This window comes from Meriones unguiculatus, chromosome 10 (assembly GCF_030254825.1).
Source record: "Meriones unguiculatus strain TT.TT164.6M chromosome 10, Bangor_MerUng_6.1, whole genome shotgun sequence".
Lineage (NCBI taxonomy): Eukaryota > Metazoa > Chordata > Mammalia > Rodentia > Muridae > Meriones > Meriones unguiculatus.
Genome location: NC_083358.1, coordinates 72874146 through 72898141, shown reverse-complemented (window position 1 = coordinate 72898141; position 23996 = coordinate 72874146). Strand labels below are relative to the sequence as shown.

Genomic DNA, 23996 nt, shown 5'->3' with positions numbered 1-23996 from the left:
GCTTCTCACAGGTAGCTTCCCTTCCCCTTTACACAGAGAGCCCTAAGAAGAGCTTTCATTGCCTCCCCCTACTTCTTTCTCAGTTGTCACTCCCCTGTGAAATTGGTCTATCTTCCCTCCCACCCTCATTTCAGTCAAACTGCCCTCACCTGGGTCACCAGTAGCTGCTGTGGGGCTTTTGGATTTCCCTTACTGCTCTCTTACCTCTTCCTCCTTTGAGCCCCAGGCAGTTGTTCCCTATATCACAATACTTTGCTTTCCCTTCAAGCATTCTGGCTTGCTCTCCATGGTGGCTTTTGCATGCTCATTTCCTTCTGCCCACTCAGTCCTGGGGAACAGGGAGGTGAGCCCTTGTCAGCCCCCATCCTTCTCACAAAGGCCCCAGGTTTTGCTCTTAAATTGACAACTTCAGCTCATATCCTTAAATTCAGATAACCGTACTCAAATATCTGTCTCCTGGGCCTACAAGTTGTGTCCCAAGCGTTATTCACCTTTTCCTTTTTTTAAATTTTTTTTTTAAATTTTACTATTAGTTACATTTTATTAACTCTGTATCCCAGCTGTATCCTGCTCCCTCATTCCCTCCCAATCCCACCCTCCCTCCTTCATCTCCTTCCTGCCCCTTTCCAAGTCCACTGAATGGGGAGGACCTTCTCCCCTTTCATCTGACCCTGTTTTATCAGGTATCTTATCTTCAGGACTGGCTGCAAAGTCCTCCTCTGTGGCCTAGCAGGACTGCTCCTCCCTTGGCAGCGGGGGGGGGGGGGGGGGAGGGGGAGAGGTCAAAGAGCCTGCCATTGAGTTCCTGTCAAAAACAGTCCCTGTTCCCCTTACTATGGGAAACCAATTGGTTACTGACCTACAACGGACTACATCCAAGCAGAGGTTCTAGGTTATATCCATACATGGTCCTTGGTTGGAGAAACAGTATCATAAAAGACCCCTGTGCCCAGATGTATTTGGTCTTTCTGGAGCTCCTGTCCTCTCCACGTCCTACTAACTCCCCCTTATTTCATATAATTCCCTGCGCTCTGCCAAAGGTTTGGTTATGAATCTTAGTATCTGCTTTGATACACTGCTAGGTAGAGTCTTTCAGAGGCCCTCTGCGGTAGGCTTCTGTCCTGTTACTTGTTTTCTCCTATGTCCAATGCCCATCCCATTTGTCTTTCTAAGTGAGGATTGATCATATTACCCCGGGTCGTCTTTCTTGTTTATCTTTCTTTAGGTGTATAGATTTCATTATGTTTATCATATCTTACAGGTCTATATGAGTGAGTATATACCATGTGTGTCTTTCTCCTTCTGGGATACCTCACTCAGAATGATCTTTTCTAGATCCCACCATTTGCCTGCAAATTTCATGATTTCCTCATTGTTGATTGCTGAGTAGTATTCCATTGTGTAAAAGTACCACAATTTCTGTATCCATTCCTCCGTTGATGGACATCTGGGTTGTTTCCAGGTTCTGACTATTACAAATAAAGCGGCTACAAACATGGTTGAGCAAATTTTGGGTATATGCCTAGGAGTGGTATAGCTGGGTCTTGAGAAAGCACTATTCCTAATTGTCTGAGAAAACGCTACATTGATTTCCAAAGTGGTTGTACCAGTTTACATTCCCACCAACAGTGGAGGATGGTTCCTCTTTTTCCACAACCTCTCCAGCATGTGTCTTGAGTTTTTGATTTTAGCCATTTTGATGTGTATAAGGTGAAATCTCAGGGTCATTTTGATTTGCATCTCCCTGATGGCTAAGGATGTTGAGCATCTCTTTAAGTGTTTCACTGCTATTCTGTATTCCTCTACAGAGAATTCTCTGTTTAGCTCCAATCCATTTTTTAATTGGATTGCTTGATTTATTGCTTTTTAACTTCTTTAGTTCTTTATATATTCTGGATATCAGCCTTCTGTCAGATATAGGGTTGGTGAAGATCCTTTCCCAGTCTGTAGGCTGTTGTTTTGTTCTGATGACAGTGTCCTTTGCTTTACAGAAGCTTTTCAGTTTCATGAGATCCCATTTATTGATTGTTGCTTAGAGCCTATGCTATTGTTCTGTTCAGGAAGTTGTCTCCTGTGCCAATGAGTTCTAGGCGCTTCCCTACTTTTTTTTCTAACAGGTTTAGAGTATCTGGTTTTATGTTGAGGTCTTTGATCCACTTGGACTTTAGTTTTGTGCAAGGTGATAAATATGGTTCTATTTTCATTTTTCTGCATGTAGATATCTAGTTGGACCAGCACTATTTGTTGAAGATGCTGTCTTTTTTCCATTGAATGGTTTTGGCTTCTCTGTCAAAAATCAAGTATTCATAAGTGTGTGGGTTTATTTTTGGGTCTTCTATTCAGTTCCATTGATCCTTCTTTCTGTTTCTGTGCCAATACCATGCAGTTTTTATTACTATTGCTCTGTAGTACAGCTTGAGATCAGGGATAGAGATACCTCCAGATGATCTGTTGTTGTACAGGATCGTTTTGGAGATTCTGGGTTTTTTGTTTCTCCATATGAAGCTGAGAATCTTTCTTTCAAGGTCTGCAAATAATTGACTTGGTATTTTGATGGGAATTTAATTGCATCTGTAGATTGCTTTTGGCAGGATGGCCATTTTCATGATGTTAATCCTACCAATCCATGAGCACAGGAGATCTTTCCATCTTCTGATATCTTCTTCAGTTTCTTTCTTCAGAGACTTGAAGTTTTTCTCAAACAGGTCTTTCACTTGCTTGTTTAGAGTCACCCCAAGGTACTTTATGTTATTAGTGTCTATTGTGAAGGGTGTTGTTTTCTTGATTTCTTTCTCTGCCCTTTTGTCTTTGGTATACAGGAGGGCTTCTGATTTTTTTTTTTTTTGAGTTGATTTTTGTATCCTGCCACTTTGCTGAAGGTGTTTATCAGCTAAAGGAGTTCTCTGGTTGAAATTTTGGGGTCGCTCATGTATACTATCATATCTGCAGATAGTGACACTTTGAACCTCTTCCTTTCCGATTTGTATCCCCTCGATCTCCTTTAGTTGTCTTATTGCTCCAGCTAGGACTTCAAGTACTATGTTGAAGAGATACAGAGAGAATGGGCAGCCTTCTCTTGTCCCTGATTTCAGTGGGATTGATTTAAGTTTCTCTCCATTGAGTTTGTTGTTGGCTATAGGCTTGCTGTATATTACCTTTACTATGGTTAGGTATGTGCCGTATATCCCAGTCTCTGTAAGACTTTAAACATGAATGGGTGTTGGACAATGTCATATGCTTTTTCGGCATCTAAGGAGATGATCATGTGGTTTTTCTCCTTCAATTTGTTTATGTGGTGGATTACATTAATGGATTTCCATGTGTTGAACCACCCTTGCATGCCTGAGATGAAGCCTACTTGGTCATGACGGATGATGTCTTTGATGTGTTCTTGGATTCAGTTTGCAGGTATTTTATTGAGTATTTTTGCATCAATGTTCATAAGATAGATAGGTCTGAAGTTCTCTTTTTTTATTGAGTCTTTGTGTGGTTTAGATATCAAGGTGACTGTGGCTTCATAGAATGAGTTTGTTAATGTTCCTTCTGTTTCTATTTTGTGGAATAGTTTGGAGAGAATTGGAGTTAGCACTTCTTTGAAGGTCTGGTAGAATTCTGTACTGAATCCATCTGGCCCAGGGCTTTTTTTGGAAGGGAGATTGTTGATGACTGCTTCTATTTCCTTGGGGGATATAGGACTATTCAATCTTTCTACCTGATTCAGACTTAATTTGGTAGATGGAATCTATCAAGAAAATTGTCCATTTCTTTTAGATTTTCAAATTTTGTGGCATATAGACTTTTGTAGTACGACCTAATGATTGTTTGGATTTCCTTGGTGTCTGTAGTTATGTCCCCCTTTTCATTTCTGAATTTGCTGATTTGGATAGTTTCTCTCTGCCTTTTAGTTAGTTTGGCTAAAGGTTTGTCTATCTTGTTGATTTTTCTCAGAGAACCAGCTCTTGGTTTCCTGGATTCTTTGAATAGTTTTATTTGTTTCTAGTTGATTGATTTCTGCCCTGAGTTTGAGTATTTCCAGCTGTCTGCTCCTCTTGGGTGTATTTGCTTCTTTTTTTTTTTCTAGGGCTTTCAGTTGGGCCATTATGTTGCTTGTATGAGATGTCACAAATTTCTTCTTGAAGGCACATAGTGCTATGAATTTTCCTCTGAGCACTGCTTTCATTGTGTCCCATAAATTTTCCATGTGTTTGTAGGCTTTTTTCTAATTCCATTGTTGTTGATGTCCAGCTTTAGTCCGTGGTGGTTAGATAGAATACATGGGATTATTTCAATCTTCTTGTATCTGTTGAGGCTTGCTTTTTGACCAACTATATGGTCTTTTTTGGGGAAGGTTCCATGAGGTGCTGAAAAGAAGGTATATACTCTTTTGAATTTAAGTGAAAAAGTTCTGTAGACATCTATTAGGTCCATTTGATTTAGGACCTCTGTAAGTGCCTTTATTTCCCTATTAATCTTCTGTCTAAATGATCTTTCCCTTGGTGAGAGTGGGGTGTTGAAGTCTCCCACTGTTAAGGTATTGGGATCGATGTGTGATTTAAGTTTTAATAATGTTTCCTTTATAAATGTAGGCACTCTTGTATTTGGGGCATAGATGTTCAGAATTGTGATGTCCTCTTGGTGGATTTTTCCTTTGATGAGAATGTAGTGTCCCTCCGCATCTTTTTTGATTAATTTTGGTTGAAAGTCTATTTTATTAGATATTAGGATAGCTATCCCAGTTTGTTTTTTGGATCCGTTTGCTTGAAAGACATTTTTCCAGCCCTTTACTCTGAGGTAGTGTTTATCTTTGTTGCAGAGGTGCATGTCTTGGATGTAGCAGAATGTTGGATCCTGTGTCCACATCCATTCTGTTAGTCTGTGTCTTTTTGTTGGAGAGTTGAGTCTATTGATGTTGATAGATAATAGTGACCAATGAACATTAGTTCCTTTTATTGTGGAGTTGGTGGTCTTACTGTGTTCCATTGCTTGTTTTCTTTTAATTTTTGTTGGGATATTATCCATATGCTATGTTTTCTTGGGTGAAGTTGTTTTCATTGGATTGGAGTTTTCCTTCTAGTATCTTCTGTAGGGCTGGTTTGTTGTGTAGATATTGCATAAATTTAGTTTTGTCATGGAATGTTTTGTTTTTTCCATCTATGTTGACTGAAAGCTTTGCAGGGTATAGTAGTCTGGGTTGGCATCTGTGGTCTCTTAGAGTCTGCATGACACATGCCCAGGCCCTTCTGGCTTTCATAGTTTCTAATGAGAAGTCCGGGGTGAATCTGATAGGTCTACCTTTATATGTGACTTGCCCTTTTTCCCTTGCTGCTTTTAATATCTTTTCTTTGTTTTGTAGATTTAGTGTTTTGACTATGATGTGACATGATGTGTTTCTTTTCTGGTCTGTAGTCTATTTAGTGTTCTGTAGGCCTCTTGTATATTTATGGACATCTCTTTAAGTTGGGAAAAATTTCTTCTATGATTTTCTTGAAAATATTTTCTGGACCTTGGAGCCTGGAGTCTTCTTTTTCATCGATTCCTATTATTCTTAGATTTTGTCTTTTCATGATGTCCTTGATTTCTTGGATGTTTTGTGTTTGGAACTTTTTTGATTTTATTTTTTCTTTGAGAGATGTATCAATTTCTAAAAGTGTATCTTTGGCATCTGAGATTCTCCCTTCCATCTCTTGTATTCTGTTGGTGATGCTTGCCTTTGTAGTACCTGATCTTTTCTCTAAGTTCTCCAGCTCAAGGGTTTTCTGTTTGTGTTTTCTTTATTGATTCTAATTCGGTTTTCATGCCTTGCACCATTTCCTTCATCTGTTTGAAATTGTACCTCTACTTGTGCCTCTATTTTTTTGGCTATATTTGCCTGTGTTTCTTTAAGAATTTTGTCCATTTCCTCTTTCTTTGCCTCCAATTGACTGGCCAAATCTTTGATAGATTTGTTCATTTCCTCTTTAACTGTCTGAATTTGTATCGCTATTGCTCTGAGAGAATTGTTTGTTTCCTCTTTATGAGCCTCAAGTAATTGGGTAAACATAGCTTTAAAGTCACTTTCCTGTGCTTCTGATGAATTGGAGTATCCATCGATTTTGGGGGTTGCTGGTGAAGTCATGATGTCCTGATTTATGTTGTATGTGTTCTTTCACCTACCCCTGGCCATTGGCTTATCTGAAACCTTCCCTGTTTGTTTCTGGATTCTGCAGTTCAGACTGGTGCTGTCTCTGTCTGGCATCTGGAGAGTTCTTCAGGAAACTGAGAGAGGTCCCGTGGCCTCAGTGTGTGCGTCGGTGCACTAGCTGACCTGTGGGAGGAAAGTACGCGGGCGCAAAAGGGCAAATGCAGACGTGTGTGTATTTGTGTGTGTGTGGAAGTGTGCGTGGAAGTGTGCCTCGAGGGACAGAGTGATAGAGAATGTTGAATCCTTGAGTGTGTGGGGGTTATTTGTGCATGCACTACAGTATATGTAGCAGGTACTGGTGATGGTCATGGTGCAATTTCCAGCATTATCTGCCTTAACTCCTCAGGTGCACTGGCAGAGCAGGGGCTTCAGTGTCCCAAGTGACCCTCTGTTTCCCACAGTGGGTATGTGGGTGGGAGGGGTCTGCCTGGCTTCTAGTTTAGAAGGACCCGGGATCTGGGGCTCTGCAGACACTCAAGGGCGCACTCACTCTCAAGCAGGTCACATTGGCAGGGATCAGGGTATAAGGGCTTTCTGTTCTCTGGTTTGGTCCTGTTTGGTCTTATGCAGGAGGACTGACGTGCTCTGTCAGCCCAGTGCTACTGCAGCCGCCAGGTTAGGAAGTCTAGCTGCAGCTGGAGATTGGGGTGCCGGTCCAGATGCCTTCTGGGAAGTCCTAGGGGCCCTCCACAGTGCTCTCCAGGCTTAGGAGGCCCAGCGCCTGGTGTGCCTAGCTTGTATGGCAGGTCTGCTGGGCTTTGGTGGGTATAAAGCGTATTATCTGTCACTGAGGGTTTGGGTGAGCCATACAGTCAATGGCTGAGAGACCCTGTGGAGCCAGTATGGTGGCTAGCAGACCTGGGACCCAGGGAGGATGGTGCCTCGGATCTGGGACTCCAAGACTGGTACGCTGGCAGTTGCTGCTAGGGGGCTAGGAGCTCTGCCTCAGCCGCTACAGACCCCAGGCAGTGAGCTCTGAGCTGAGAATCTCGTGAACTGGCAGTGCCAAGGAGGAGGGAGGTCTGAGAAAAGGAAGTGCCAGGAGATCAAAGGATGGTTTCTCTCCTTCCCCAAACAAGTCCACGGGTGACCCAAGACCAAAGTTCTCATCTCATGCGATGTTCCCTGTTGTTTAGAAAGCCTCACCATCATTTTCCTGGGTTCAGAGGTCCTTCCACTCACCAACTCAGGCGTTCAGCTCTTCAGCAGCTTAGAAACTGCGTGTTGGTCGCCATCTTGGCTCCGCCTCCCCACCTTTTCCTTTTTAATTTACAGCTCTCAGTATTTTCCATTGGCGGGGGTGGGGGATACCAAGAGGAGAACAGGCAGAGGTACAGTAAATGAAAAGAGACTAAACGCTACCTGAAGTCGACTAGACCCTTTCCTTTCACATCTCCACATCCTTCCCCCGAGGGGTTCTCTTCACTCAGTTAACGATACTTTCAAAACTAACTCTTCTGCTTCTTGCTGCTGCTAGTTTCGTCTAGTTTGCTGTGAACCTCCCTTGACACATTCCTTCTTCCAACCAGCCCCCTCGCTGAATCGTTATCACGCCAAACTCTCATGCCTTTCTCTTCTTGGTACCTGCTCCTACCTCCTTTCGTGGCATTCTTTGTTGCCCGCCACCCACCAGCTGGAATGCATCTGCTTCTCTCATGAGCAGCCACTCCTTCAAGACCTTCTCTTCGTGGAGAGAGACTGCACTTGCCATTGTCTCTTTTCATGGTTCAGATAAAACATACCTGCTCGGTCAGTCCACAGGCAGCACGTGCTGCTCTTTGCCGTGTCCCTGCGTGTCCCTGCACAGCCTCTACACTCAGGCATCAGTCGCCAGTGCTGGCCTCAGTGCCCGGCCTGGAGCATATGCTCCATATAAAGAACGCCTACTGGAATCTGTTGGTTGTTAGGTTCTTCTGACTTAGTTGAACTCAGTGGTTGGAAACTTAGGTTAACATCTTCCGGTAGTATTAATCTCTGTTTACTTAGTATATATGTTTTTTGTTTGTTTGTTTCTCCCCTCCTGTTTTTAATGTCCATCACTCTGATTCCCCCTCTTCATCACCTCTTACACTTTCCTGTCACTTGTTGCTTCTTCACTTCCTGACTTTTTACTTTCTTGTCGTTTTCGTTTTCTCCCTTCAGCGTTCTCCTCAGTCACATTGCCCTCACCCCTTAGCTCTTCTTGTTCCCTACTTCATTGGCACTCCTTTTGCGAGCTGAGCGATCCCCATTCTGCCTTGAAATTCTGATTTTTTTACTCAGATTTGTTACAATTCATGTGTATGTTACTGGTAATTTTTTTTTACTACATTTTTAAAAAATTTTTTATTAATTACACTTTATTCACTTCGATGCAGAAATTGTGGTACATCTACACAATGGAATATTACTCAGCAATAAAAAACAAGGAAATCATGAAATTTGCAGGTAAATGATGGGAACTGGAAAGATCATCCTGAGTGATCAGAAGCAGAAAGACACACAGGGTATATACTCACTCATATAGACATACAATGTAGGATAAACCTACTAAAATCTGTACACCTAAAGAAGCTAATCAAGAGGGAGGACTCTGGCTAAAATGTTCAATCCCCACCCAGAAAGTTACTGGTATTCTTGCCTGGCACATGAATTCAACAAAAATGTGAACCAATTGTGGCTTTTTTTTTTTTTTCTTTTTTTTTTTTGGTCAAATTTAAGGTGTAATTTTCTAAACTTTTTTTTTCTTTAATATTTTCTTGTAAGAGGAATAAGAGATATCTATAAAATTAAATAGGCTACAAGGAAAAAAAGAACTATAACATTTTAATGAATACCTCCTGTGCCCAGATTTTATGCTAGGCTCTTTGGCTTCCTGCCCATATCTTATTTCATAGCAAGTAAAGATTGCTAAGTTAAGTAACATTTCATTGCTGGAAATACTATGTATTGAAAAAATATTTTATTCTTGGGTTGTTATCAGTCATACTTAATCCAAAATATTCAGTTGTGTAAACCTAGTATTAGTAAAAATATTAAACAAAGACATCTTATTTTCACCCATGTAAATGTGTCATTGAACAAGTAATTAGTGAGGTTGTAGCTAGAAGAAATGTTAGCAGCATTTGTAGCTGATAAATTGACATGACATAGTCACACTCATCTGTAAGCCAAGAATAACTCAAGAAAATTCAGTGTGTGCTTTGTGTGTGTTTTGTTTGTTTCCAGAAAGAGTTTCTTTGTGTAGCCTTGGCTGTCCTAGAACTAGCTTTTTTTTTTTTTTTTTTTTTTGAGACAGGGTTTCTCTGTGTAGTCTTGGCTGTCCTGACTCACTTTGTAGACCAAGCTGGCCTCGAACTCACAGAGATCTGTCTGCCTCTGACTCCAAGTGCTGGGATTAAAGGTGTACACCACGACAGCCACCTGGCTGTGGGTTTTAAAATAGAGGTTTCCAAGTCAGTCAGTATGCACCATAAAATTAGAGATTATTAATATATGGCTTTTAATATATGTATAATTATTACTGAAGGATTTTTTACATTTTACATACAGTGTAGTATATAGTAAGTGTGTAATGTATAATCACTGAAGATGTATATTATATTCACTAATTAACTAGTTATTATTATATCTGGCTAGTTTAGTCCAGAACTTTCAATATTGTGGGCTTGCCTACTCTTTAAATCCATGCCTGCCAGGCATGGACACTTCACACTGTGTAAGCCTTCAAGCTGCACTAACTTACCACACAACAGTGGAAAACCTGACTCGCAAAGTGATATGCTTCACACCGTGCTGCTCTCCATTACTCTGTGGTACCAGCTGGGCCTGCTCAGTCTGCCTTCTTAGGACTGAATCGGCATGACGCTTAGCTTTATAGGCTCCTCTTATATTTGTCTATTCCAGGCTCCGGAGAATTGCCCTTGGTGGGCATATTTTAATAATCCATGTAGATACCAGAAGGGGAAATACTACCTGTGAAAGGCCTGGCCTTGAGCTCATACATCTTTGTCCTCAACTCTTCAGCGGTGTGGGGAACTAGAAGATACGATCCTCCCTTTACTGTTGAGACGCTAAAACCTAAAACACTGTGTGAAATAATTTTACCTCAAATCATCTCCTAGGATCGTGGAGGACAAGTTCAGCCTAACATTTATGACTGAAGATTTTGCCTTTTGGGAATTTCCCCACGACAGCTTAGTCAGGTTTTACCTGAAACCACGAGACAAACTTAAGCTCCTGCTCCATAATCTCTACGTACTGAACTCTGGTGTTCCGACAGATGTGGCCACAGCATTTGCTGCATTCATTCATTTCCTTGGAAGGGTAGAGTAACAGTCCAGCTGGGGAAAGAAGATGCCCTCCGGCAACTAGAGCCATTGATTCCTTTAGTGAGCGTGAGCCGGGGCGGAATGTACTAAGTGAGAAGTAAATGCAGTCACCTTTGCACAAAGCAGTGACTGAGAAGTGTCCATAAGTGAGCTGGAAGAAAAATGGCGGTGGGAAGTCTTTGAGGGAACAAAACAGGATTCTGTCGGTTGATAGTAGACTGAGGGCCACAGACATAGAAATGTTTAACACTGTGAATTCTTACGAGATCATGTATTATTCATTTGGTTTCTATGAGAAAACTATACATACAGTCAGCATAAATTTGTTGAATTGGTTTAAACTGGAGTATAGTGGCTTCCTAAGGATTTTACCATTTGTTCCTAAGCATCCTTTGCAATTTGGGGCTTTAATTCCCCCCTCTGCTCTGAAGGTATCACAGTCAAGACTGGTTTGTCTGAAATAAGGCTCCCTCCCTCTCTCTGTTCTTCTGAGATCAAAGCCTATTTCATCTGATGAATCTTGACAGTTGTCTGAACTTGCCTCCTGCTATCCTTAATGTCTACAAAACAGACTCACTGGTTGTTATGCTTTTGGAAAATACGTCTTATAAATAAGAAAACGAAATAATTGAGAAAGCAAGTTCTCAAGGCCTTCCCTGTTGCCTGGTTCTGTAGCGTGGCTGACGTTTGAGGTAGCTAACTCTTTGTCAGAACAGTGTATCTTGGAACATCCCCCACCTCTTCCGCTGAGATGCTAGTAGGCCAAAAATGCCTCTAGACAGCCAGTATCTTCTAGAGGTCAAAACTGCTTCGGGCTGAGAGCCGCTTGGCCAGTTTATCTGTGAGGTCTCCGACTCAGCCAGCTTTTCATTGACAATTGCACAATAATTTCAAATGCAAGATGTTCTGTTTTATGAAGACCTTAACAATTCCTTTGGTCTCGAGTACCATGCCCTCCTGAAGCCTTGTCCTCAAGGATTTGTACTTTACATACTGTAATTGCTTCTTTCATAGATGCTTCTGCCTGTTTCTGTTCTCCAAATCTTCTTTGTCCACACCCTCTTAAGAATGGAGAACCACCACCAGTGAACACTATCTACCTGACCCAGCCTGAAATATCAGCCTTACCTACCAGCTGCAAAGTCTGTGAAGTGCATCAGGTTTGACAGCACACATGCTCCAAGTTCTAAATATCACCCGCATCTTTTTTAAGTATCTGTACAGTCTTCCTTTTGGACTTGAGGATCAAGAATTTAAGAAACAACAGACCAAACCTGATTATAAGTACTTGCAACACTTGCTGATTTACAGCTGGGGAAGAAGCATGGTGAGGGCGGGGTGGGAAGAGCCAGCATTCCATACATCAGACATTTGACACCCAAACTATAAAAGGGCAAGTTGCTCTTAAATTTCCCCCACAGACTGGGATTCTCTTATTCTCTTAATTCCTGCAGGCATCTGAAGAAAGCAGCAGAGCAGATCAAACAGGCAAGATTAGATCTGCAGGGCCTGCAGTTAAGCTCCTGTCTCCCTTTGCCCATGCCTAGAAACAAGAGTCTCCTGGGCATCCTGGAAGCTTTCCACACGCTTAGTTGGGAATCTAATGTTGGAATGGAAGAAACTTAGGGTTTGTGACCTATAGTAAACAAGAATACTGAAGATGGCCTTCTTATGAAGAAAGGAGGTTAAATCGGAGATTTTTGGTCTTTCCTTAAGGATACCAAGGATGGGAGATACATGCTCTTTGTAGAATTAGAGCATCGTGGGAAGCAACATCAGATACCACTTAGATCCTTGTCTCTTGGAGATACTTAATGGCAAGTTTTTTGTTTGTTCTCTTACCAGGATTCTGCATCCTCCCTAACATCTTTATTTACTGTGAATAGGAGGGGGAAATAAATTATGATTTCCTTTAGGCAGCCAAACTTTCATGTTGATGATTAGAGAAAAATTACCACCTGAAAACGACCCAAAGGCATCACACTCTGGCTCATGTACGCCTCAGCTGCCACCCTGAGAAGTAGACATTTTTGTGACAGGTTTTACGTGGAATTGTTTCACAGTAAAGCTAACTTCCATGGCTGGAAATCTTTAGAATAGGATTAAATCCCCGACATGTGATTTAGGGGCCGTCTGGCTTCTGCAGGATTCTGCCTCCAGGACTGGCACATGGGAAGACTGCAGTACATCTGTACCCATTCTATCCCTGTGCTGTAAAATTGCAGGTTGGGCCATGTTCTTCCATTTGTTGAGGCTTGCGATAGTGGAGTCCATCGCAAGTTTTTGGAGGTTTTTTCTGTCTTGGCCCAAAGTATCTAAGTGTCCCAGACAAGGTAGTAAATCTTTATGAACAGAGACTCTTTGCTTGCTCTTTTTTTTCTCTTTCTCCCTCCTGGCTGCCTCCCACCTGGATTTTTTACTTTCTCTCTCAGGGCCTCATATAGTGCCAGGTGTTTAATAGATAATAGACCAGCTACGAGAGACCTCAGCGTGATTAAAGAGCTTCAGTGTCGCTCCTACGGTCACCCTTCAACCTGCTGTGTGATAATCATTTCATGTATGCACAGGCTAAGACTTGAAGGTCATTTTGCAAATGTTTTTTCTTTCTCTGAACAAAAACTTTGAGGGCACATAAATGACTTGGTTTTGCACATCTTATTTTTTGAATGGAAAGCTCCATTTGGAATTAAGAGGAAACTTGTTCTGAGCATAAGCTTACAGAAGAATTGTGTTGCCAGTTAAAGCTTTAAGAATAACAGAATTTAGAAAGAATTCGGGTCTTGGCAATCCAAGAGCACTGAAATCACTTTTTCAAGCAGTGGAGAAACAGGCTCAATTTCTGATATACTGTATATATGTACCTATGTGTATGCATGTGTGTGTACATGGGAGAGGGCATGTGCCAGGGTCAGCCTCTGGTGTCATTCCTCCTCAGGTGCCATCTACTTTGTTCTTTGAGACACTTCTCAGGGACAAACAAAGAAACTCAGGGTTCCCCAGCTTCGGGTTCTGAGCACTGGGGTCACAGGCACTACAAAGAGTCCAGGAAATTGAATTCAAGTCCTCATGATTATACAGCGAGTATCATGCTACTGACCCATTTCCCTAGCTCAGCTTCTTACTTAGTTTATCCTTAACTCACTTCCAAACATCTTTTGAAACCTGTTTTGTCCCTGTCTAGCATTAACAATTGTTTCATTGTCATTTGTTGCCTTCTTAAGACAATCTTTTTTTTTTTTTAAGTTGCTTTTAGGCATATAAATACAACACTTGTTGGGGCCAGTCTGAAGTAACCTTTTTGAGGACTGGTTTGATCTCACTTTCAGCCTCTTTTACACTGTATTTCTGGAGTAAAATCTTTTCGCCAATCGATTACACACAAATTAATGTAGCTGCTTCACCCTCCCTGCTGATACTGGTGCTTTTCCTTCTCCTTTTCCTCCTCCTCCTCAAAATTTCTCACATTTCTTTACTTATTGACTTAGTGTGTATGTGTGTGCACTGCATGTGTGTGCAGCCATGCCATGGAACAGATGTGGGGGTCCGAGGACACCTGCTGGCTTCCCCTTCTGTGGCCTGTGCTCCACAGATGTTGAACAGAAAGCCTGGGCAGTGGCAGGGCCCGCCTGCTTGGGCAGCTTTCCTCTGGAGACATGGTCCACTACCTGTTCTTATTGTCTGGGTCTCTGGAAGGATATAAAGGGGTTTTTGTTTGTTTATTTGTTCGTTTTGCCTATTTAATTAGCAATTCTTTCATGGGCGGAAGTAGAAGTTTTGAAATACTCATTCCTGGAAAGTGCTCATGGGAGGCTTTTTGACCATTTCCACATGGTTTATATTTATTAGAACAGTTATATTTCCGTCAAGTGAGTGTGGTTTTATGGTTAAACCCTCCCAAGCCTTGCAAATAACAGGATCTTTTCTCTGTGAAGGTTCTTTCCTGTGGAGATGTGGTTCGTGTGAAGATCCTTGGGATTTTGGCACTTATCGATCAGGGTGAAACAGATTGGAAAATAATTGCTATCAATGTGAATGATCCTGACGCTGAAAAACTTAACGGTAAGTCTGGGCCTTTCCAGAAAAAAGAAGTAAGTCAGCGTGTCGTGGGATTCATAGAACTGAAAAGGGACACATGTAAAACACAATTTGTATATTTAGATGTTAAACAGAGTTTTAAAACTTTTTCTCCATACCACAGAGGTTAGTCTAATACATTTTTTGTATGAGTTGTGTTGTATTGCTAGAAGGAAAAAAGAAAAAGAAAATTGGAGACAGACAAATGAGCCTCTGTATGGGATACACAGAAATTTGTTTTGCATGTTTCTGTCTACTGCTTTTCCCTTCCTTGACCCTTCCTTTCCTTCCATCTTCCTATCTCATCACTTCCTCATCCTTTGTTCTTTTGAGTAGCTGCTTTTGTTCTATAAGCAGTGTATTTATATGGCTAGTTCTTAATTTGTATATTTTCTTTATTGACTGGACTTAGCACTTAGAAAGACAGGGACTTTCTAAACATTTCCCAATTCTTCTCTGTTTCTTTTTTTAATATTTTATGTTTCTTCCTAAATTATTCTAATTTAAGTCTTAAGCATCACACCTCAAGCTGTATTCACACTGAGGAACTCTTTCCTCAGGAGTTGTAAACAGCCATCTACTCCCTCCTTCCAAGGTACCAGGGACAAACTTAAGCACAGTCCGCCGAAGTCGACCTTGGGAAGCAGCGTCTATCGGGCTTCCTTCAGCATTGGTGAGGGCAGTCTGCAGCCGTGTGGGTGTCATCAGAAAGCCATCCCGGCATGGGTGATGACTTTCATGTGGATGGACTGCCCCTCCAGGCAACCTTCAGCAGTCTCTAGCACCTCTTGAGACCGCAAGGGTTCGAACTTTTGTTTTTAGCTTGTCCTTAAAACAAGTACAGTGACTTGAAATATAAATTATCACATGGAGTTGAAATTACTGTCACAAAGAGGAAGTGGTTTTGTAGCAATTTAAATATTGTCACCTGTTATTTTCAGAATTTGTTTTTCTTTCTTTTTTTTTTTATTCTTAGAGAATTTCTTCCATGAACACATGATCAAATCCCCTTTCTACCTGTTTGCTAGCTTTCACTAGCTTCCCACTAGCTTCATATCCTCTTTTGTTGTTGTTGTTTTAAATAATAGTTCATGAAGTCTGATTAGGGCCGAGCACGTGGGGGTAGCTAGGGGGCCATCAGCTGAAGTCTGGTATGACTGATGGCCACACTCCCAACGAAGAATGGATGACTCTCTCTCCAAGCAGCCATTCACTGAGGGTAGCTCCTCAGCAAGAGGCAGAGCCTCCAGAGCTCCCTCTCCACATGTGCTGAAATCCTGGCTGGCTTACCTCCCAGATCCTGTGAAGGTTGTCTGCCACAGAGCCGTGTAAGCTCATGTGTGTCATCTTCAGAAGACAGCATTTCACAGCACCCCTCCGATCTGCTAGCTTTTATATTCTACTTCCCCAACCTTGGTGTTTCTTGAGACTTGGTGGAGGGTAGGTAGAGGTGGTTGTTGATAGCAAAGGCCCTTTTAGGGCTAGACACTCATAGTCACTTATTCTCCGCACTCTGACCAATTGTGAGCCTCTGCATTGACTGCTGCCTCGTGCACAGAGATGCTTTTCTGGACAGCCAAGGTTGAGAGCAGCCCATGTGTTTGGATATAGACACAAATATTTAGAAGATAGTTTGATAATACGACCATTTAGGAAAACAACAATAGCCGGTTCCTCAGGGCCTGTGACCTCCCAAGTCATGGACTTCTACCAGGTAGGAAATTTCCTCCTGTGGGACATGATTGGAATCTAATCAGAAGGTAGCTGCTTACCAGGAACAGTTAGGCCACTGTTAGCGTAGTGAACATATCTTGCCAAGCATGTCAGTATTGAGCTCGCAAGGTTTGGTGCTGAATAAGACCACAGATGTGTTCTCTTCTCCCGGCAGCCTGTGTAGCACACTCTGGCACTATGAAAGCTAGCCAGGAAGGAGGGAGCTTCCTGCTGGCTTGGTACTTATCATATTCCTGCAGCCAAAGTTTGTGGTTTCTTCAGCAACAGAGTCTTGTCCTATATAGTTACAGTGGGTAACCAAAGGCCCTGGAAATAACCTGTGTTGTTTTGAAAGCCTCTGGGGCCACCCTGACCTATAACCCATAGTGGGAGTGCGCCTTTCACCAAGATTTTTATTTAATTACCATGCTTTCTGGAAGTAGCATTGTTCACCTATGCTGGGGACCACATTCAGACTCTTTTTTTTTTTTTTTTCTTTTTAGTTAGATTTAAAATTAGCTCACTTTCTGGTGGGTTTTCCTAAGGCTTTTTCGTAGATCCTTCCTTAGTTTTGGCTAACCCGCTGGTTACTTTTCTCCCCCACCACACTGCCTCCATCCCCACTTAAACTGTAATACCTAGTATCCTCCCCTTCCATACCCCACATATTCAACCATCCCTCTCATGTTTTGTTGAGTGGAGAGATAGTGGGTTTCCACAGGCTTTTTCATATACTCCTGCTTTAAGTTAATCTTTCCATTTCTCCTATCCTCCTGAGTTCTTCCCTTCTTAAGCCTTTCTGCCCTCAGTATTCTACCTCACTACTTTAACTTTATCTATTATGTACTATCACCCCTGAAACATACCCCCCCAAACACACACAATGGCCCCTTTCTAATTTCCTGGCTTCCCCTTATGCTCCAAGTTGAAACACATGAAACAAAAGCTTAGAAGCCAGGGTCTCCACTTGAGTGACTTTGTGTTCTGGTCTGGGAACTTGACTATATATTTTCTAGTTCTATTCATTCACATTGCATAGTTCATGATACTACTTTTCTTTCCAACTGAGTAATGTTCCATTGTGTATAGGTACCTCATTTTCTTACCCACTCATCGAATGATGGGCATCTGTTTCCTTGCAACTATGCATAGATGAGCAATGAACGTGTGTGCATAAATGTCTGTGCAGTAGGATATAGAGTCCATTGGGTAAGTGCCCAGTAGTATTGATGCCCAGCTGGGTCATACTGTAGTAGCAAGTTCCATTGCTAGTTTGTTGAGAAGCATCCAGTCTGATTTCAATGGTAGTGGTTTACACTCTCAGGAACTGCCCCTGCTAGGTCTACAACAGCATTGTTGTCATTTGTATTCCTGATAATGGCCATTTGAGTAGGTTGAGATGGACTCTTGACGTACTTTTAATCTGCATTTCTCTGCTGGCTAAGGATGTTGAACACCTCTTAAAAAGTCTTTTCCAGCCCTGTGTAGTTCTTCTATTGAGAACTTTCTGTTCAGATCCACAGCCCATTCTTTTTAAATTGGATTTTTTTTTAGGTATTTGCATATTCTAGACACCAATCTTCTGTCCAGTGTGAAGGTGTCAGGGATTTTCTCCCATCCTGTGGGGTGCCTCTTCGCTCTATCAACAGTTCTCCCCACTGTACAGAAGCTTTTTAGTTCCATGAGACCTCATGTTGTTGATTTGTGGCATTATTTCCTGTGCTTCCGGAGTCCCTATTCACAAAGCCCTCAGCAGTGCCTGGAAGTTAAAGTGTTTTCAGACTTTCATGTATTAGTTACTTTTCTTTTGCTAAAGCACCATGATTAGGGCAATGTACAGAAGCAGTTTATTTTGGCTTACAGTTACAGAGGGATAGGAGTCCATCATGATGGGGAGACATGACAGCAGGTAGCAGGCCTTAGCCAGCAGGCATGGTGGCAGGAAGAGGAAGCACATTCAGCTTCCTCTTCAAAAGCAAGCATGAAAGAAATAACTAGAAGTAGCAAGAGCCTTTTGATCTCAAAGCCACCCCAATGACATACTTCCTCCAGCAAGGTTGAAATCAGCTATGGCGTTACGTTCTGTAGTATTTCATTTTGTCCAGGCTTGCTTTGATTGCCCTTAGTCTTTTGGGACTTTTTGGAATTTTTAATAAACAAAAATAAAAGGAAAGTTTGGGTTGTTTTTTTTTTAAGTTTGTGAAGGAAGCTTTTATAAATCTCCTACAATGTTCTCTGCCTACCAAGGCAGAGGCAGAGAGCTGATAGAAGCAGTCATTGCAGGTCAGGCAAGGTGGTAACTTAAAGGAATCCAGTCACAGAGTTGCCTTTGAGGACTGTACTAGCTGCAGGTTCAGTGGGTTACATCAAACCGGGGCATCACAGCACGTAAGGACCTTGGGCTCTGGGGTTGTGTGCTGTCCTGTGGTATGCTCACCCATTTGTCTGATGATGGGTCAGTGGCTATTATGTCCCATCTTCTATATAACCAATGTGAGGGGTTCTGCATTCTTGGTTCTAGTGTCTGAGAAGTTTGTGGGCCTGCTTTCTCTGTATGGTTTCTTGGTGGGAAGTACTGGGAGTTTTATCCGGCTTTTACATGAGTTCTAAGGCTCTGTACTAAAGTCCTCATGTTTGTGTGTTGGATACTTTACCTACTAAGCCATCAATGTAGTTTTAATTTGCACTTATTTCCCTGATGGCTAAGGATATTGGTCGTTTTTTCATATATTTATTGGCCAGGCTTGCATCCTCTTTGGAGAACTGTCTGATACCATTTTGTGTGTTTCTGATTTACTGTGATAAGCTCACAAGTGGTACATTATAAAAAAAAAAGTTTCTTTTGCAGTTTTTAAAAATTAAAATATAATTATGCCATTTCCTACCCTCGAACCTTTCATATCACTGCCGCTCACTCTCAAATTCACGGCTTCTTTTTCTTTAATTATTATTACTGTATACATGCATAAATATATAACTGACACCTTTGGGGCTCTTTAGTCTTACTTGTATTATTCCGGGACTGACTAGTAAGTGGCACTTTTTTTTAATTGGTTAGGTTTTATTTTCTTAATTTTTAATTGGCATAGCATAATTTTATGCTTTTATAGATGTGATTAGATTCTTTTTTCTTTTTTAATGTAATTTTTTATTTATGACAATTTATTCACTTTGTATCCTAGCTGTAGTCGCCACCCTCAGCCCCTCCCAATTCTGCCCTCTTTCCCTCCCTTATATTCTCCCATGCCCCCTCCCCAGTCCACTGATAGAGGAGGACCTCCTCCCCTTCCATCTGACCCTAGCCTATCAGATCTCATTAGGACTTAAACCAATCCCACTGAAATCAGGGACAAGGCAAGGCTGCCCACTCTCCATATCTCTTCAACATAGTTCTTGAAGTCCTTGCTAGAGCAATAAGACAATTAAAGGAGATCAAGGGGATTCCAATCAGAAAGAAGTTAAAGTATCACTATTCGCAGATGATATGATAGTATCATGAGTGACCCCAAAAATTCTACCAGGAAACTCCTACAGCTGATAAATAACTTCAGCAAAGTGGCTGAATACAAAATTAACTTACAAAAAAAAAAAAAAAATCAGTAGCCCTCCTGTATACAGAAGACAGATGGGCTGAGAAAGAAATTAGGGAAACAATACCCTTCACAATAGCCACAAAGGACATAAAGTACCTTGGTATGACTCTAACCAAGCACGTAAGTGATACTTTTTACTGGTGTGAGTCAGTTACCATTCTAAGCCTTGTGCTGGGTGCTGGACAGGCACTGGTGGACTCCCTGCAGGAGAATGATGAATGATGCCTTAGCCCTGGCTCTTGCAGTGAATCCAGGTGCTGCGTTGTAACATGGGTTCACTTGGGCAAAGAAGCAGCCTGAAGGCTGTTGTTCCATACAACACAGAAAAAGCAGGGCACAACCTGACCTTACGTGTTTACCTACACATCTCTTACTATATTCATATAGGCATACTTGTGGGTTTTTCAAGGACATTTTTGAGTTACTTAGTTTGTAATGAAATGGCTTCTTTTATTTTCCCCTATTGAAAGCACATGCAGACTTAGGTAAGTTCTAGTGTCCCACTTTGTGTTTCTAGCTTTTAGCTTTGATGTGACTGAACTGAAACGGGCCATTATGTGGGAGAACACGTGTTTCACATAGCAAAATCTCTAGTTCCTGCCTGGTCTCCTCTAATCTTAGCATTATTCGCTGGGCATAATAGTTTATACCATAAACCCAACACTTTCAAGGTTGAAACAGGAGGATCACTGTAGCTGGACTTTTGACTTTTTTTTTTTTTTTTGACTTTTGGGTTGGGTTCTTTCTCCTATTTCCCTACACCACCCCTATCCTTTCCAGCCCCCAACACTAAGTAGGAGAGAAAGGTTAGAGGGGAAAGGGAGCTTCAGTATCATTAGACTACTTCCTGCTGATTAGGGGCACATTTGATCTTCATAGTCAGGTCATCCCCAACTGGCAGGGTAGCAACCAGCAACAAAGAGCAACAGGAGCAAAGAGCAGTCAGCAACCACAGCAGCAAGGGAAGCAACAGCGGAAGCAGCAGCAGCAGCCCCAGCAGCCGTCCTTCTCGGGGCTCTTGCATTTATCAACCCTCTGAAAAGTTCCCAGAATTCCAAACTTAAACTATCTTCAGCTGGCAAAATCATGCCCCTGCCAGAGCATGAAGCAAATCATAGCTGCTATGGATAAGAAAAACCCCCATACTCCACACCTGGGATTAAAACAAAAACATACATAACATATCTAGGTTTAAAACAAATTCTCACTACAGATCACCACGTGTAGTTCCAACATGGACTACACAGTGAGAACCTGTCTCAAAACATTTAAAAAATCAACATTACTGCCAAGTTTCACATTCTGCAACTATATTGGACAAAGTGAAATCTTTTAAAAGCTAAATAATGTTTGAAATAAAATACCCTGTAATCTCTGTTAGAAAATTGGCTTTTATTATTATTATTATTCCCTTTGGCTCATTAACACTTCGGGAGCACTGAGACCATTTAATCAACTGTAATTAGTGTCTAGTCCTTAATGCTTCCTAATGGTACCCTAATGGCCTGAAAGAGTTAATAAGACTGCCCTGAAGATGACTGGGCCATTAGAGATAATAGCTCGGGGTTAAGAAATAACCAAGTCCAGAGCGTTTTTAAGAAGATTGAAGTTTGGGGGGGGGGCGCCTGTCATTCTTCTCTGGGGTTGACTACCTTCTTGGAGAACTCAATAGAGCAGGTAATGGGGGTCTCCAAACTTGGCAGCTTGCACATTTCTTCTGCTTCTGTCTTTAACTAAGTGAAAACTGCTGTCTTTTTGTCCTGTACCAACTTTTGCCAGTGAGGTGATTTCATACTTTTAAAAAAGAAAAGCTTAAAAACCCAAAGCTTAACATCAGAACAATTGCACTGATTTTAGCACATTCTGGATGAGTAAGTTACAAGAGCTGAGCAATGAGGAACTTCTTTTACATTAGGAAGTTGGAACCTTTTCAAAGGCCAACATCAAATTGTCCTAAAGTTACCCAGAGTTTCTAAGTGTTTCAAATGTGTAGAATTTGAACATACAATTAGGAAAATTTAAACATCAAATAAACTTCATAGGTTCTTTTATTGTCTTTCAGAACAGGAATGAACACGTGGAAAGTGTGTGTGTTTGGCTGTAATTTTACCTTCTATGTACATGTCTAGCGCCCCTACCATTTTAAAAAATAATCAAATTAATGTGTGTTTGATTTTCCTCTTCTGCTGTGGACAATCAGAAGCAGCCCCATATCCCATACCTGGGATTTAGCAAGCATAATGTAGAGCGTAATTTAACATTGTCCTTGGAAACCAAAGTAAAAGGAGGACTGGAGGTGGGGAGAGGATTTAGCAAGGCAGAATGTCCCTGCTAAGTGTTGCAGCCAGAGGCCGAGTGTTGAGAGTTGCCTCCTTCCCTGCACTGTTGGAAGACGCTGGCGTGCTCTCTTGGGCACAGCTCTTCACTGTGGTATTCCTAGAGCCCTAGAGTGTGCCAGACACTCCTTTTGTAGTTATCTGCTTCATCATCACACAACTACAAATGAGGTGTGCTTGCCCCCCACCCCCCTATTTTTTTCAGATGAGGAAACTGAGATGCATGGGGAGGGAATACTTATTAACTCAAACAAAATAAAGCATCAGACCTTCAAATCCAGTCTCATTCCAGACCCCAGGAGCTTCACCACTGAACCTCCTTGCTCTTCTAAAGTATCCTGAGTTGGTCAAGTGAGTCTGTAACTTTGGGGGTGTGGTGACCATTTTCCCTAAGGCAGTAATGAACTCGTGATAATTAGAAGTCTGCTAGAGAGGTAGCTCTTTTGATGTCTGTCCTTTGATTTCATTAATGGTTTAAGGCTTGGGTGTGTGGGGAGAGGGTGTGGTGCATATCTTTAGGAACTAATTACTGGGAGTCTAAGTCGATGCTGCTTTCTTGAACCTTGACCCCTGTAACTTTTAGGGCTGTAGTCATATTCCTATTATGCTGTACCATGGGCGAGGGCTAAGTTAAAAAAATGTTCCCATTTGCTTGGAAAAGTCATATGTCCTCAAAGCCCTGCATACAGCCTTTCTGCAGTTGAGTTGTGGGTTGCCCTCTACCCATTGACCCCCAGGTTTCCCAGTTCCTTGCCTGGCAATACCTTTCACCTGCCTTTTCCTCTGTAAGCAAACAGCTGTCTTCAGTGTCATTGCTAAAGGGAAGTTTATCAAAATTATTAGCAGTATATCAGTTACACACATTGATGGTATTTGCTGTGGTGTTTTCATACCTGTACACATTTTGGAGCTTGAAGACCGATTTCTTGGGAACACAAACACTTTTTATCTATCCGAAGAAAACTCTTGTGAGACTGGAGGTTCAGGGCCAGCCCCAGCACCACACCTGTCTGCCCTGTAGGCACTCTGAAATATGCTTCAAATAAGATTACATTAGAAAAGTATTTAAACTTCTTTATACAAGGCAATGGTATGGTTTTCATAGGAGGGGTGTCATGCAAAGTTTATTAACTAGTTATGAATATTTATATTCTTAGAAAAAAAATCTGTTAACTCTTTTTGAGATTGCTTTCTAATGTATTTAGAGTTATAGAGAGACAGGATAGTACTGATTTCCGTTTCCATGTGGTAAGTATATTTTGTAGTGTAGGTTTTGCCTCAGTAAGAGTAGAGTTTGTGGGGTAAGGAGGAAAGGGAGCACGGTGATGGCGCCTTGCCCCCGCCTGTGTGCATTAGACATACGCACATAGAAAGGCCTGAAAACATGAAAGTCTTTGGCAGTCCAAGTCAGCATGAACAGCTGAGGAAAGTCATTCTCTGAGTAGGAACCTCTCCTCCTGGTGCAGGAGGTGCGGTGGGCGTTAGGGAGTGAGTGTCTGGTGCTTTTGTGAGTACTCGTGAGCAGCAGTAAAAGCCCACATGCTTGCCTCCCGTGGTTTTGCTTAGACGTGCTGGTTGCATACCTGTTTAGCTGCATTTGCTGGTCTCATTTCCCCACCTTTCTTTACATAACAGAAGCAAAGAGATGGCACAGGTATTACCAGATTTTGTCTAAATATAAAAATTCCTCAGTGGGATAGATGCCTTCTTCTTGTGTTAGGGTTTGGTGTGAATGATTCAGTTAAAGGCAGCAGGGTTTTCCGTTCTAATGTTGGTGTGATAATGGGCC

At 41.8% G+C, this 23996-nt stretch overlaps 1 protein-coding gene across 3 annotated transcripts in view; it reads left to right on the top strand.

Annotated features, from left to right (window-relative positions):
- The window catches only part of Ppa2 (inorganic pyrophosphatase 2), a 67704-nt gene that overhangs the window by 25602 nt on the left and 18106 nt on the right, over positions 1-23996 (top strand). For all 3 annotated transcript variants that reach the window (XM_060392671.1, XM_060392672.1, XM_060392670.1), the window contains one exon: positions 14424-14550. In XM_060392671.1, coding sequence (XP_060248654.1) covers positions 14424-14550 — 127 coding nt within the window. The remainder of the gene's footprint in view (positions 1-14423; positions 14551-23996) is intronic.